Source organism: Pituophis catenifer, unplaced genomic scaffold (assembly GCF_029215685.1).
Source record: "Pituophis catenifer annectens isolate HBS135680 unplaced genomic scaffold, rPitCat1.0.hap2 SCAF_7, whole genome shotgun sequence".
NCBI classification, from domain to species: Eukaryota; Metazoa; Chordata; class Lepidosauria; order Squamata; family Colubridae; genus Pituophis; species Pituophis catenifer.
In genome coordinates this window covers 3649739-3666644 of record NW_027256887.1, presented here as the reverse complement: position 1 = coordinate 3666644, position 16906 = coordinate 3649739, and the positions used below count along the sequence as shown (strand labels likewise).

General features: G+C 42.6%; 1 protein-coding gene across 1 annotated transcript in view; it reads right to left on the bottom strand.

The window, feature by feature from the left end:
* Positions 1-16906, bottom strand: part of MAGI2 (membrane associated guanylate kinase, WW and PDZ domain containing 2) — a 265689-nt gene that overhangs the window by 168749 nt on the left and 80034 nt on the right. The window contains exon 5 of the mRNA XM_070946864.1: positions 8926-9006. Coding sequence (XP_070802965.1) covers positions 8926-9006 — 81 coding nt within the window. The remainder of the gene's footprint in view (positions 1-8925; positions 9007-16906) is intronic.

The window sequence follows — 16906 nt, the reverse complement described above, 5'->3', positions numbered from 1 at the left end:
AGCTCAGCGTCTAAGCCACTGAGCCACTGCGTCAAGAGCCTTACCAACAGGAAACACTCAAGAACCAATCTGAATTCGATCAAGAACGTTGCATCATTACAAAGAGAGGGGCCTGTTTAGTATTTTGGAATTCTAAAAGCTAAGCTGGGAAGTTGGAAGAACATTTCCGAAGAAGGAAGTAGCAAAGAACTTTGAATGATGGCCAGGAAATCCACACAAAAGGGATGGTGAGAGATGGTGCTTAGAGAGGAAGAGGGTGGTGTGGGGATCCTCTGCTAGAGAGAAGTTCGCTGAAGATGGACTCCAGCATGAGTCCAAAAGCTTGGAAAACGAAACCTCTGGTCCAGAGCTGGGCTTCACATACGGTTGCTACCAGTTTGCCCAGCACCAGAAATGTGAGTGTGCACGTACCATCCGCACATGCATGCGGTGTCACAAAACACGGCAATTCACTTGCGCGCACCATCCCTGCATGTATGCAATGTCAAACAACATGGCAATTCGCTCGCAGCATCAAAAACACAGCGATATAGGATGGGATTGCGCCTGGTTTCACCCAAACCGGTCTGAACCAGCTGAATCCCACCTCTGCTCTGGTCCCAGTGACCAACCCAGATTGGATCCAGAAATATTATCCTGGGACATGTATGTTCACTCTTCATTCAGGTGGTCAGTGAATCTGTGGTTTCCCAAGAAGGAGGGAGCATATTCATAAGGGTGGGTGGAGAGAAGGCACAATCCAGGCTAGAGCTGGATAGGAGACAGAAGAAGAAATTTAAGATAATAATTCGTCAGAGTATATCCATTGAGATAAGAGTGGTAAAAGTTTAGTCTGGCAAGATTCTGTCAATTGGATCTAAGCAGATGAAGAACTTCAGCTAGGATGTATTCATGTAGCCAGAAGGATGTGCCCACCATCTTCAAGCCCCAAACAATTGTCACAACCAAAAATTCTGAGAATGGTATGTAAGTATACCTTGAAATACCAGATTTAACAGATTAACAGAGTTGGAACGGACCTTGTAAGTCATCTCGTCCAACCCCCCACCCAACCAGGAGACCCTACATCATTTCTGACAGATGGCAGTCCAGTCTCTTCTTGAACGCTTCCAGTGATGAAGCTCCCACAATTTCTGAAGGCAGCTTCTCTTCTATTGGTTGATTGTTCTCCCTGTCAGAACATTTCTCCTTATTTCTAGGTTGAATCTCTCCTTGATCAGTTTCCATCCATTGTTCCTTGTCTTGGCCTTTGGGTGCTTTGAAGAACAGGTTGACCCCTTCCTCTCTGTAACAGCCCCTCAAATATTGGAAGACTGCTATCATGTCTTCCCTGGTCCTTCTCTTCACTAGACTAGCCATGCCCAGTTCCTGCAACCGTTCATCGTATGTTTTAGATTCCAGTCCCCTAATCATCTTGGTTGCTCTTCTCTGGGACTCTTTCTACCATCTCAACATCTTTTTTAATAGTGTGGTGTCCAAAACTGGATGCAATATTTTAGGTGTGGTCTTACTAAGGCTTTATAAAGTGGTATTAGTACCTCACTTGAACTTGATTGCATCCCTCTGCTAATGCAGGGTTTCTGCTTGAGGAGGACAGTTGGACTAGAAGACTTACAAGTTCTCTTCCAACTCTGTTATCCTGTTAAATTTAGATTGTCTTCTGGGAATTGGTTATCACTCTAGACCTAGTCAATTGTATCACAACAAAAGAGAAAGAAACTATCCATTTCTTCAACTTGCCTATGTTTTTAGAGACACTTTAGAATAATTAGAGTCAAAAACAGAAAACCATCAAAGGTATCACTCACAGTTACTAAACCTTTTAAATGCTGCACCTGCCATTACGCATAAAATAACATTCAACTACTAATTGGAGAAAAAAAAAAGAAGAACTAAAACATCACCCTTATTGGCAAAGAATACCTTTGGGACAGAAATGGCTGAATAAATGCAAATGGCACATTTATTTATTTATTTATTTATAAAATGTACTCTACAGCTGCCTACTCACTCACAACTCCTTCTGATTACAACCCATTGCTTTGTTGGAATTGTACTACACTCTGCAGAGCGGTGGGTTTCACACTTTGTTACCACCAGTTTGCCATGCATGCGCATGTTCCCTTTGCGCACGCCTCTTCTGCACATGTGCCTGGCCTTCCGCGCATGTGCTTTGCTTGTGCAAGCACCTTCCGCACATGTGCCTGGCTTCAAAAACATGCCTAAATAGGATGGCATAGAGCCGGGGCAGGTGGGCGGGTCCACCCACTATTTCCACTACTGGTTTCTGGGTCCACCCATGATTTCCACTACCGGTTTGTGGGCCCACCCACGATTTCCACTACCGGTTCGCGGGCCCACCCACAATTTCCACTACCAGTTCGTGGGTCCACCCACAATTTCCACTACCGGTTCACGGGCCCACCCACGATTTCCACTACTGGTTCATGGGCCTACCCACGATTTCCACGACCGGTTCGTGGGTCCACCCACAATTTCCACTACCGGTTCGCGGGCCCACCCATGATTTCCACTACTGGTTCATGGGCCTACCCACGATTTCCACTACTGGTTCATGGGCCTACCCATGATTTCCACTACCGGTTTGCCTGAACTGGTCCAAACCAGCTGAATACCACCTCTGATTCTGTAGTGGTGGAGGAGGAGGAGAGATAAAAGAGAAGGTAGAATATTGTAGATTTATCTATTTTAAGAGTTGGAAGGGAGAATTGTAGAATTTCTAATCCTCCCCTCTTCCTAAGGATGAGTCCATTTCTTCATCCTCCATGGATGTCAACATTTTTCATCCTTATGACCAGTCCAGCATCCCCATGGTCACATGACCAAAATTCAGATGCTTGGCAACTGGTTCCTATTTATGATCGTTGCTGCGTCCCAACATCACGCGATCCCCGTTTGTGACCTTCTGACAAAGGGGGAAAACCAGATTCACTTAGCAACTGGGTCATTGACATTATCAGCGGCAGGGATTCACTCAACAACTGTGGCGAGAAAGGTTTAACCACCTTTCTGAGGTGAGGCAAATGAGGCAAAACTCACTTAACAAAGGTCTCACTGAACAACAGAAATGTGGGGCTCAATTGTGGTCGTACATCGAGGACTACCTGTAGTAAACATTATTTTCGCGAGCACAAAATTCAGAAGGCCCGGTGGCATTCTAAGCCCTTCAAATCAGACCATCCATATTTCATCTGGGTGGAAATGAGAGAGAACTCTGGTTGTTCCAGGAAATCTTTAATAGTTTAGCTTACTTTATTGTCATTGCACCTCGTACCACGAAATTAAATGCCAGCTTCACTGTACTTTATAACTATAAAACTAAAACACAAACACATATCCTTCACATTCTGTACAATTGAATTGAAAACCCCTGATACTGCATTAATATTGCACTATACAGTAGAATTCAATATAGTTACTGCCCTGGGGTAGAAGCTGTTTTTCAGCCTATTTGTCCATTTTTTCATTATCCTGTACCGTCTGCCAAATGGTAATAGTTCAAAAAAAAAAAAAAAAAGGTGCCCAGGACGAGATGGATCTTTAAGGATGTTTTGAACTTTCTTAAGGCAGCGGGAGCTATAAAGCTCTTCCAAAGAGGGGAGAGAGCAACCAACGATCCTCTGGGCAATGACGTTAACCCTCTGGAGCGCTGTCCTATCTGCCACTGTGCAATTGGTGAACCAAACCATAATAGCAAGAAAATTGGGGTGCACGCCATCAAAACTGGGACCGTTTCTTCACTGATGGGCTCTACATGGAACTCATCTCTGCTAGCAGAAAATGAAAATCATACAACAGGAAGCCAACAGCCAGTAACTGCTTCAGATATTTAGTACTGCTAAGGAAAAAACAGAATTCTTAATGTTCAGCTGGTGCCCCTTGGCACATAAATGTCAGGGGTGGAATGCTACTTTTTATGGCCAGGGAATCCAATTAACATGGGGTCGGGGACACTGAGAATTATAAAATGAATGGGTATATTCAGGGGTGGGGCTGCTGGGGGTTCACAGGGGTTCGGGAGAACCTCTAGCTAAGATTCTGTGCAGTTTGGAGAACCCCCAAATCCCACTCTTGGCTGGCCCCGCGCACCCCTCCCCTCCCAGAAGTCCCCATGTGGCCCCTTTTTGGATGCAGGTAAGTACAAGGTGCACACGGAGGCTCGGGGAGGGAGAAAAATGGGCCTACTGGAAGTTCAGGAAGGCCAGAAATGGGCCCGTTTCCAGCCTCCAGAGGGACTCTGGAGCCTGGGGAGGCTGTTTTTTGCCCTCCCAGAGGCTTGAGGAAAAACTCTGGAGCCTGGGGAGGGCAAAAATGCCCGTTACACAGCATTAGGGACTCGAACAGCTGAACTGCCAACCTTTTGGTTGACAAGCTCAGCATCTTAGCCACTGAGCCACCACGTCCTGTTCCTCTTAATTGACCCCGATAAATGCAAATGGACATATCCTCATTTATGTCAAGAGTGGCATTTGTCACCTTACTGAAATATTTGTCATTTCTGTTTTCCTTGAGCTTGGCCAACCGCTCCAGGTTCGCAGGGTTGGCCGACTTTTGGAATTTTTCATTGTTTATTACTTAATTCCTTTCCAGCTTATACTACAGTTTGTTTCTATGGGGAAAGTATCAGTTCTGTTTCCAGCAATGATGATCAGAGAAAATTCTATGGGTTACAAAAAAGCAATAGCACTTAGACTCATTGTGCTTCCCCGAAAATAAGACCCTGTCTTGTATTTTTTTTTTGGCATTTTCTTATTTTTGGGGGATGTCATCCACTGACTAACCTCACTTGCATGCGTCACCCCCAGCCTCCTTTTTGCTGTCAGAGGCCTTCAGGAACTTCTTCTTCTGCAGCCGGCAAGGCTTTCCTGAAGGCCTCTGCAGCTGATAACAGAGCTCCAGATCGATCCGGAGTTTTGTTATCAGCTACAGAGGCCTTCAGGAAAGTCTCGGGCCAGCAAGGCAGGTGTTGGGGTATGCGAGGCTGGGCTACAACTGTCCAAAGGTAAGTAGTAGGGCAGCTCCACCCCTCCATTCCCACCCTAGGTTAATTTTTACCCGTGTACTTTGGAGTGGGTGGGATCTTAATTAGGGCTTATTTTGAGGGTAGGATTTATATTGGGCACACGTGTAAAAATCAAGCTAGGGCTTACTTTCAAGGTAAGTCATATTTTCGGGGAAACGGTATATACTGCTTTACAGAGCTTTACAGCCCTCTCTAAACGGTTTACAGAGTCAGCATATTGTCTCCAACAATTTGGGTCCTCATTTTACCCACCTCGGAAGGACGGAAAGCTGAGATAATCTCAAGCCTGGTGAGATTTGAACTGTAAAATTGCAGGCAGCCGGCAGGCAGCAAAAGTAGCCTGCAGTACTGCACTCTAACCACTGCGCCTTCGCGGCTCATGTGAATGTGATCCTAGAAACCACATTTGGCTTCAGAGTTGGAGGCCGGCCCAGCTGTAATGCATTCAACTACTTTAATATCTATTTTTTCATCTTCCTAGTAGATAGATGTGTCTGTTAGTCTATGGGTTTTTTTTAAAAAAATGGGAAAATTAAAAGGATAAAAAACCCCCAATGTTTGCTGACGAAATGGAGGCCCATATTTATCTCACTTTGGAATCAACCAAAGGTTTGAAAATCAACTTTTCACTTGGCTTGTAAGGGCTGTTCACCAATCCTTGGATGTAGAGTTATTTAGGGGTTTTCACTCAATACAATATAGGCATTGATCCATCTGGCGCAATGCATCATAATCTCATTTTAAAAGACTAATTGGGGAGAGGACTCACAATTATGCAAATTCTGTGAATCATAGCGGAAATCTGGTTGGCTGTACTCAAACTCTTTGGCTCCAAAGTCCAGTAACTCAAATTTAAAATTGCTATTCACTTTTGGCAATAGTGAAAACTTTATTGCCAAAAGTGAATAGCAATTTTAAACACAAGGTTTTTTTTAAAGGGTCTACTTCAAGATATTAGGAAATAGTATGAATGATTGTTTATATTGTATACTTGTTTGATCAGAAAATAAAAACTTTTTTATTAAAAAAAAAAGATATTAGGAAATGAGAATTTTATTTACATATTTATTTACCTTAGCGTATCTCTGATGGAAAGGGGCAATTTAGAAATAGGAAATATAAAATAAATAAATAGATAAATATTTATACAGCCATCCAGCTCACAAACACATCAGTCTGGTGAGCTGTACAACACAACGGTTAAAAACTCCAAAACAATCTAAAAACAAATAAATAAAAAATTAACAGATAAACAGGAAAATAAAAAGAGAAAATCCAAGAATGTGGGTGGAATTCATTGTTGGAATGTATTTTTTATGCAACAACTACAGTGGTATTCAGCCAGTAGATGGCAGTGTTTACAAGTTTGGATCTATGGCATATACTGTACTCTATGCTCTGTTGTTCTTAGTACAGTTTCCTGTTTCTTGTTACAGTTAAAAACAGTTGAGCAGTAAAGCACATGGTGACTGTGCCTTTGTTTGCTCTGTGGTGCTATATATAAACAGAATTTCTAACATGGACATAGATCACTTAATCTCAGACAGCCATCTTGCATTCCCTTAGGCTGGTGAAAAAATGTGTTTTAAGGATCTTCTGGAAGGCTAACAGAGATGGGGCTCTCCTCACCTTGGGTTTAATGATGTTCCAGAGAGTAGGGGACACAGCAGAAAAGGCACACTGCCTGGGTCCCACCAGATGGAACTCCTTTGGAGACAGTACCCACAGCAAGCCTTCTGCCTCACCTGGTGGGATGGGTAGTTGTAACAGGGAAGAGGTGGTCCCTCAGATAACTTGGTTCTATTCCTTCAAGATCAAAATCAGCATCTTGAGTTGCATCTGGAAGGAAACTGGTAACCAATGTAGCTCACTAACAGATATTTTCCTAGGGGACATACATAATTGTCTGTCTAGGAATAGTGTGGTGGCCTAGAGGTGGGTGGAGCTCTCGCCTAACAACCAGGAGGCTGTGAGTTCTATCCTAGGTAGAGGCAGATATTTCTCTCTCTGGGCACAATGAGAATATATCTACTAAACAAAACTCCGCATTGGTGACAGGAAGGGCATCCGGCTAATAAACACCCTGCTAGCTCCATTCAGTTGCCCAGATTCCAATCCGCAAGGGATTATGGGGTCATTAAAAGAAGATGATCATACATAATTGTCTGTTTAGCTGCATTCTGCACCAGATGAAGCTTCCAGATGTCCTTCAAGCGAAATGTTTTTTTCATGCAAAACAGGTATTCATTTCGGCAGGGATGACAATTGAAGGCTGTGTTCCCATTTCTCTCCTTCTTTTCAGGTTTTCTAATTTCCCTCCCCACATAGGAAACATTTTTTTAAAAAAATGTCTAGATAACGATTAAAAAAATATACCAAACAACCACAGGCTGTAGCTTTATGAATCATAACAAGACATTTATTTTGACACTAGAGGACACCATTGTGAATTAAACAATAGAATGGGGAAAATGGTGTCGTTGGCAGATAAATTGAATGACGATGCTTTCAACTTTAGCAAGAGCAAAAGAAGCATATTCTCTTTGGAAACATACATCCCTCAGCAAAACAATGTAAGACGGTTGAGAAAGCAAAGCTTGCTAGATAAACTATATCTCCAAAAATAAGACCCTGTCTTATATTTTTTTTTTTGCACCCTGAAATAGGCGCTTGGCCTTATTGCCATGCGCTCAAAAGCCCGATTGGGCTTATTATCAAGGGATGTCTTATTTTGGGGGAAACAGGGTAGATTATATAGCGCTTCTCAGTGCTTTTACAGGCCTCTCTAAGCAGTTTACAGAGTCAGCGTCTTGCCCCCCAACAATCTGGCTCCTCATTTTACCGACTTCGGAAGGAGGGAAGGCTGAGTCAACTTTGAGCCACAGTGAGAATCGAACTGCTGGCAGCGAGCAGAGTTAGCCTGCAATACTGCATTCTAACCACTGCACCACCACGGTTCTTTAAGGCCAAAAGGCTAAGCTTAAAAAAACAAGGAAACAAATTAAAACTTGGTTTGCATTCCCAATAAAATAAGGGGGTGGGGTGGGGGTGGGAAGCTAATTTTTCTTTGTTGAATTTTAGAACTTCAGCGAAATCGACAGGAAGCAGCAGAATCAAAACAGTCTTCTAAGCAGGCACTAACTCTGCTAAAAAAAAAATGAATACAGGTAGTCCTTCGACTTACGACCGCAAACTGAGCCCAAAATTTCTGTTGCTAAGTGAGACATTTGTGAAGTCAGTTTTGCCCCGTTTTACGACCTTTCTGGCCACCGTGGTTAAGTGAATCACTCCAGTTGTTCCGTTAGGAACATGGTTGTTAAGTGAATCTGGCTTCCCTGTTGGTTTTTGCTCGTCGGAAGGTTTGCAAAAAGGGATCACAAGACCCCTGGGACACTGCAACTGTCATAAATATGAGTCAGTTGCCAAGCAATAGCAATAGAATAGCACTTAGACTTATATACTGCTTCACAGTGCTTTCCAGCCCTCTCTAAGCGGTTTACAGAGTCAGCCTCTTGCCCCCAACAATCTGGGTCCTCATTTTACCCACCTCGGAAGGACGGAAGGCTGAGTCAACCTTGAACCTGGTGAGATTTGAACTGCCAAATTGCAGGCAGCTGGCAGTCAGCAGAAGTAGCCTGCAGTACTGCGCTCTAACCACTGCGCCACCGTGGCTCTGAATTTTGATCACGTGACGATTGGCAGCTTCAAGTGTGGTTGTAAGAGTCTGATGGTTGTAAGTGTGAGAAACGGTCATCGGCCCCCTCTTTTTCACTGCCGCGGTAACTTTGAACGGTCACTAAACGACTGTTGTAAGTCGAGGACTACCTGTACAGCTGGAGCCATGACAGTTACCTTTATTATATTTAATTTAGCATTATTACCTTCATTCTCTTCCTTTGTCAGAGGAAAGCTTCCTCCATTGGAAGAAGGGAATCTTTGGATCCAACCCATTAGATTAAGATCTGTATGGGGAGAGGAAATCGTCCATTCAGGCCTACAGATTGATGGTCCTTATAGCATTTATCCAGGTACTATCAATTACTGGAATTGTCATTTTTCAACAGGCAACACAGTAGGTTTTACAACAGTCATTTTACTCAGATCATTTTCTTTCACTTAAGCATTCTTAGCATAGAGCAAATAATTCACACAGCTGGTTAAAGATTAAAACAAATTTTAAGATGCAGAATATTGCTTTAAAAATTGCTTTTTTTCATAGCATCTAAGAGCACTAACAAATTAATAAGGTGCTTTCTATTATTCATTCCCATCCATTACAAAATAACGAATTAACGATGAGTTCTCCGAATATATTTTCAGTTTATGGGAACGCACTAAACTCTAAAAATAAAAGTATAAAATATTCACACTTTTTCTTAAAAAACAAACAAACTGACAGACAAGTGCTTTTTATCAATTCAAGACACGTATCAAAAATAAGAAGGAAATGAGAGAGGGACAAAATAATTATTTTACACTGCGGATGTGATAAATGTAAAACCTGCCCCCCTCCTCCAAGATAAAGCTGTAATAAAATCCAATACAACTTAATTACAAAATGTAAAAAAATTACAAGGTTTAGCAGTGTGTTAATATAATGTATAGCATGAAAGAACATTCTAGAATGGTAGACTTTCAGCTACTATTACCATGCTAGGCAAGAAATTTTTTGTGCTTGTATTGACATCCTGTAGAACAGGGTGTCAAACTCAAGGTAAGGATCCGGCCCATGGGATACTTAGATCTCGCCCACAGGCTCCCCCTGGAATTACCCGCTGCCAGCAAAAATGGACTCCGGAGGCTGCGTGCAGCTCACCTGGGCTCTGTTTTCACTGGCAGGAGACCATTGTGGCTGAAAATGGAGCCCAGACGGGCTGCACGCAGCCTCTCTGAGCTCCGTTTTCGCTGGCAGAGGCTGCAAGGAGGCCACCACAGCCAAAAACGGAGCCTCGATGAATGACGTCAAGCTGGTCACTCCCACCCTGGCCACGCCCCCCCCAAAGGTCACACACAACCCTGATGCGGCTGTTAAGTTTCGGTGTCGTCTCAAATAAATTGCATTTCCAAACAAAGATGAAATCTTTCATTTATTAAGCATGACAATCTGTTCCCGACTACGTCATAGACAACACTGACTTCCTGACCCCAAACCTTCCCTTTCCGTTCCCCAATTCTCTGCGTCTCATTGGCCATCTTCCAAATCACTCTTCCCATATCTACTACTTCAGCTCCCAGGAATGTCCCCCCTCCCATCCCATCTCCTAGGGGATATTATCTTCAGGGAAAATAAGTAGGTGAAAAGTCAAGCGTCCTCTTGCCAGCTGCCCCCTCTTCTCCTCCTTATGTCAGCACTGGAACGAATGTAGTTTGGAGTGCTGACAGCGGCCCTCAATGAAATCGAGTTTGACACCCCTGCTGTAGGAGATACAAGTGAAATATTTTGAAACATATTCACTACTGTTGTCAATATGAAACTGTATTAGACTAAATTGTGGAAAGCAAGAGAAAGGCAAGATTAGTAACGAAGTAGGTGGACTCAATTAGAGTGGTGACAGATGGAGCCTCGGAAATGCTGAAGGACCAGATTAAGGACAGATCTTCCTGAAAATATCTAAGTGGTCATTAAGAATCAACAATCAAACTAATCAAAACTAGGTATGGAATTATTATAAGTAGGTGGACTCAATTAGAGTGGTGACAGATGGAGCCTCGGAAATGCTGAAGGACCAAATTAAGGATAGATCTTCCTGAAGCTATCTAAGTGGTCATTAAGAATCAACAATCAAACTAATCAAAACTATGTATGGAATTATTCTGGAATATTCCGAAGGAACCAGGCAATGGATGACCGACACAAATGTGGAAAACAAACATCTAATATCCCACTGCAAAACCTTTGTCCAGCGGAAACACCTGAAAAGTGGCTTCGAATTGTGTAGGCCTCATTTTCCCGCCAGAGAATGTAGGAGAAAATTTATAAATTGTTAGCTGGGCTATCAGCTCATGAATAAAATGGGGGAAAAAAGTGGACATAGGCATTGTGAGATAAACAACCCCCCCTTACTTCTAAGCAATTTAAAGTTATGTCTGAGGTTATCCTAGAAGAGGTTTACAATCAGCCTTTCGTGTCTGAAGGAGAACTGTCACAAAAATGATCAGTACCCAGGCATGGGTTGCTGAGGGTTTGGGAGAACCTCTAGCTAAAATTCTGTGCAGTTCGGAGAACCCCCAAATTCCACTCCTGGCTGGCTCTGCCCATCCAGCCCCCCCCTCCCAGGAGTCCCCACATGGCCCATTTTGGATACAGATAAGAGCGGGGCGCACGCGGAAGTTCGGGGAGGGCAAAAATGTCCCCCCCGCTGTGGTGCAGGAGGCCGATTAGGCCACGCCCACCCAGCAACCAGGCAGAGAACCCCTTGCTAAAATTTTTGAAGCCCACCCCTCTCAGTACCCCATTTTAAAAGGAAAGGAATAATGAAACTGATGGAAAAATTATAACTAGCAGATAGTGGAAACTGCACTGCATTTAAACTTTATTTAAAGGCTGAAAAAACAACAGCCTATAATTGATTAAAGCTGACAGCACTGGAAGAGAACATTTGACAGGAGAAAGGTCACTTTTAAATGTTTCAGTTGATAATTATATCAGACACCCAAATTGTACATTTTAACTTATTCTGTTATCTGAGATTGTTGTTGTGGGGCAAAGCAGAAAGAAAGCTGAAGAAACTCACTTTCCACACCTATGAAAATAACCAGTCACATCAACGGATAAATATACACCTCCAGTTTGAAGTGTAACTTTACATGTTTCTTGCTACTACCTCACTATTGTCAGGTGCAAAGAATCAGGACTACACATTAAATTCCAGTTAAGTTGATTTATTGTTCGTGCGTGCCTACACACAACAATTTAGTCAACAAATGGTCAGCGTTAAATTAGTGCTAGATAAGAGTCAACAGAACTCAAGAGGGGCTGGAAATAGACTGCTTGTGGGAATGTAAGGATTCTAGGCTGATTTCTCTCTTGACTCCACCCTCAGTCTCCGCCTGTCCTTCTCCTACTCTGTTGATTCTTTGCTTTTTGTTTCCATTCATTTTAGGAGGTCTGAAAGGGAGCAGTTGCTCTTTTTCAAGAGGTTGAGAAGTTTATGAAAGCATGCTCCCTAAAGCAGGAAGTGCAGAGGAGGTCATCATATCAGATATTCTCCAACACCGTGCTGAAGACAGCAGGGACTGAAGACAGGACAAGATAAAATAAGGACATCTGCCATGGCACTATCCATCTCATGCCAGCACTATCTGAATAAAATACTACCTGTAATAGTTTAAACACACAAGGTCTTTATGAAGAAGAACACATCTTCCTTCTGCTGTCCTTACCACTTTCTATAGAGGGACGACTGAAAGCATCCTGTCGTATTATATCACTGTGTGCTTTGGAGGTTCTATTGTTTCAGACAGGAAGGCAGTGCAGAGAGTGGTGAGGACAGCAGAAAGTATTATCGGGAGTTCACTCCCTTCTATCCAGGACATGGCATATCAGTGATGCTTGACCAGGGCCCGCAGAATTATCAGGGATGCTACACATCCTCTCCATGACCAGTTTTCCTTGTTACCTTTTGGGAGGAGGTTTCACAGTATCCGAAGCAAAACTCTGTAATAGCTTTGGACCATATTGTTAACTCTCAAGATTCTTTTTTCCATTATGTATTCAAAACAGACTGATTTTATATATATATTTATATTTATATTTATATTTATATTTATATTTATATTTATATTTATATTTATATTTATATTTATATTTATATTTAATGTGTGTGTGTATATACATTTGTATGTATCAGTGGTGAAATCCAATTTTTTTTATTACTGGTTCTGTGGGCATGGCTTGGTGGGTGTGGCTTGGTGGGCATGGCAGGGGAAGAATACTGCAAAATCTCCATTCCCACCCCACTCCAGGGGAAGGATACTGCAAAATCTCCATTCCCACCCCACTCCAGGGGAAGGATACTGCAAAATCTTCCTCTGGGCTAGCCAGAGGTGGTATTTGCCAGTTCTCTGAACTTCTCAAAATTTCCGCTACCGGTTCTCCAGAACCTGTCAGAACCTGCTGGATTTCACCGCTGGTATGTATGTAAGTCTGTGTGTATGTGTTTCTGTGTGTGTTTCTGTGACTCTCTCTGTGTGTATGCATGTATGCATGTGTGTGTGTGTGTGTGTGTGTGTGTGTATATGTGTATTTGTGTACACATATGTATGTATATAAGTCTGTGTGTGTCTCTGTGTGTGTTTCTGTGACTCTATGTGTGTATGCATGCATGTATATGTGTGTGTGTATGTATGTGTATGTGTGTGTATATGTGTGTTTGTATACATTTGTATATGTATATATACAGTGTACACACACACACACACACACACACACACATACAGAATATTTACATGTGTGTTGTGTGCATGCATATGTACGGGTATATATATATACTGTTTCCCCTAAAATAAGACATCCCCTGATAATAAGTCCAATTGGGCTTTGGAGTGCATGCACTAAAATAACCCCCCAATAAGACGTCCCCAAAAATAAGCCCTCCCTGAAAATATTTAAACACATGCGCAGGCAGTCCCCGCCATTTCCTCTGGTTAGGGTTAGGGAGACAGAGCTGGAAATCAGGTAAGACGGCAAGAGGAACCCCGTCTTGCTCCATGCGGCCCAAAATAATAAGACCTCCCCGAAAATAAGGCCAAGCACTTATTTCAGGATTCAAAAAAATACAAGACAGGGTCTTATTTTCGGGGAAACACGGTATATATATATTTTCTTTTGAAAGCAGGTATCAGAATTTCATATTTAAATGCATGCCAGTGTGTTCACAGAAGAACGGTGACAATCAAGGTTATCTTATCATCTTAACTACAAGCAAAAAGGTATGAAGGCAATCAGAAAAAAGGCAGAGCAAACAAGGCAGCTGTTTGTTATAAAACAATCCTCTTCATTAGAAAACCCTCAAGTATTTTGAGATTCAGACTAATCCCCATTAGGTTCGATCTCATTTCGGAGAAGAGCTGAACCTTAAAATGTCTGTTTGACTTGGAGCCCAGTAACCCATCTCGAGAGCTTTATTCTGCTTTATAAGCCAAGCTAGTTTGTGTTCACTAACATTATATAATTAACCAGAATCTTGGCAGAGATATGGAAAAAGAAACATTAGAATACAATGCATGGCAGAATTAAATTACTTATGTGGTACTCAATGGTGTCCCCCCTTCCCTATATATTTCCTGTAGAGGGCTTTATAAATATCTAAGACCGTACTAGCATACTGAGGAGTAATAGCAGATAATCCAGCATTAGCACTACAGTAAACTTGAATTCCTTTCTGTGATCGTAACTATAACTTTCCCCTTTTGGCATAAGCTACGTTGTGAAGAGTGCAGAAAAGGAACAAGGAGGAACAAGCCAGTGAAATTCATGGAATGAGAGAAGAAAAAGAAAATACAGTAAAAACATATTGACTAGGTGCTCAGTGCTAGGTGCTCAGATTGACTAGGTGCTCAATTCATTATTTCTCACCTTATTCTTCTTTCTTTACCACCCATAAGTTTTAAGTAACTCATTCCTACTGCACTTAACTTACTTTTACATTTGTCTTGATGTACCCAGCTCTTCCCCTCCTATAACAAGGTGGACAGAAGTATGCTCTTACACAAGCAATTTTGTCAAGTTTCCGAAAGATGCCCTAATTAATTCATGAGCCATGATCCAAACTTCAAAGGAAATATAGTCATTTATTAGGAGCAACATTCCGGCAATACTGGGATGCAGTTAGGACTGATCCCACGTAGATTTACGTTCCCCTATGACCCTGTCTCTCCCCTCCTCTCTGGCCATGTCATAAATCACATTCTCCAATTAACCACTTTGGCTGCCTGTGAAACCTAACACCCTCCTTCTGATTGCGGTCAGAAAAAATGTATGGAATTCACTTCAGTTCTCCCTCCCTCCTGCTCATGGCAACTTGAAAGCTTTGCAAGTTGACACAATTTCACTTCTTTCAACATGTATTATCAGTATTTTTCTACCAATGTTTGTGAACTTTAACATATCTCCATCCAGCTTCTCCAGCTACACCATCTATGTCTGCAGCCTTACTATTGTTCAACATTTCCACAGCATTTGTGATTTCAAGTCATTCATTCATTCATTCATTCATTCATTCATTCATTCATTCATTCATTCATTCATTCATTCATTCATTCATAGTACTGCCTGACTCCAATTGTCTCTGGGCAGCTCAGAATGTATTATCATAAAAAATCCAAAACTAAACCAAAACATGATGGGATCTGGTCACTATATAGAGGCATAAAGAAAAATGACAAAGAGACACTCAAGAGGCAGCCCATCCATTTCAACCTGATTGGGAGAACAATCAAGTCTTTATAGACTAGCAAAAGAATAAGATGTCAGCACTTCAAGCTGCATTTACTCTAGTGCTGACATAAGAAGGAGAGGCGGAGGCGTCTGGAAAGGGACGTTTGACTTTTCACCTACTTATTTTCCCTGGAGATAATATCCCCTAGGAGATGGGATGGGAGGGGGGAAATTCCTTTGAGTTGGAGCGGTAGATTAGGGGTAGAATGACTTGGAAGATGGCCAATGAGTGCAGGGGAGTGGGGAACGGAAAGGGAGGGTTTTGGGTCTGGAAGTCAGTGTTGGCTTCTATGGAGTCGGATTTTAGAATGTCGTGCTTAATAAATAGGAGTTTTCCTTCAAAGACTTTGTTTGAAATGCAATTTATTTGAGACGACTTCGAAACCTGACATAAGACAGATTTTAACATTGTTTTTAATCCAAGTCACTTTGCCGGAGGCTCCTTGTTTAGCTCCTTGTTTAGCCCTGTAGTAATGGGGAAAGTCCTATTCTAAGTTCATATACCCCTAAGATTTAAAGGAAAACATAGATCTGTCAATGCAGGCAATGCAGAGTGACATCTGAACCTTCTCCAATTAGGAGCAGGTGTCATTTTCAGGTACTGTATTTTTTGGAGTATAAATGCTCTGGACTATAAGATGCACATACCTTTTTTGGGGAGGAAAACAAGAAAAAAAAATCTGCCTCTGCTTCCCAGAAATTTGCCTCGTTGCAGCACACAGTGCTTTAGTTTCATTTTCGTTTTCAGCACAGCCTGATTAGCACAAGAAAAAAAAAATCTGCCTCCCAGCAATTTACCTCCTTGCAGCAAGCAGTGGAGGCCCGTGCGGCAATAGGCAATGGCAATCCCTGCAGCCTGAAACAGCTGAGGGTTGGGAGGCTGATCTAACCAACAATCAACTGCTTGTGCTAATCAGGCTGGGCTGAAGCTGAAATGGGCTGTTTGCTGCTTGCTGCTTGCTGGGAGGCAGAGGCTAAAGGGTGGGGACCGGCGGGTGCGCAGGGCTAAAGGGTGGGCGTGGTGTGGCTTGGTGGGCGTGGCTTGGTGGGCATGGCAGGGGAAGGATACTGTAAAATCTCCATTCCCTCCCCACTCCAGGGGAAGGTTACTGCAAAATCTCCATTCCCTCCTGACTCCAGGGGGAGGTTACTGCAAAATCCTCATTTCCTCCTGATCAGCTGGGACTTGGGAGGCAGAGAATGGATGGGGGCGGGGCCAGTGAGAATTTTTACTACCAGTTCTCCAAATTACTCAAAATTTCCGCTACCGGTTCTCCAGAACTGGTCAGAACCTGCTGAGACCCACCTCTGATGTATAGGTATGTAAGATGATGTACATTCCTACTGCAGAAGCGATCTATAACTCTCCTTGTTCCCATCAACATGGCTAACAATGACAGGACTGACTTATTAGTTACTGAAAT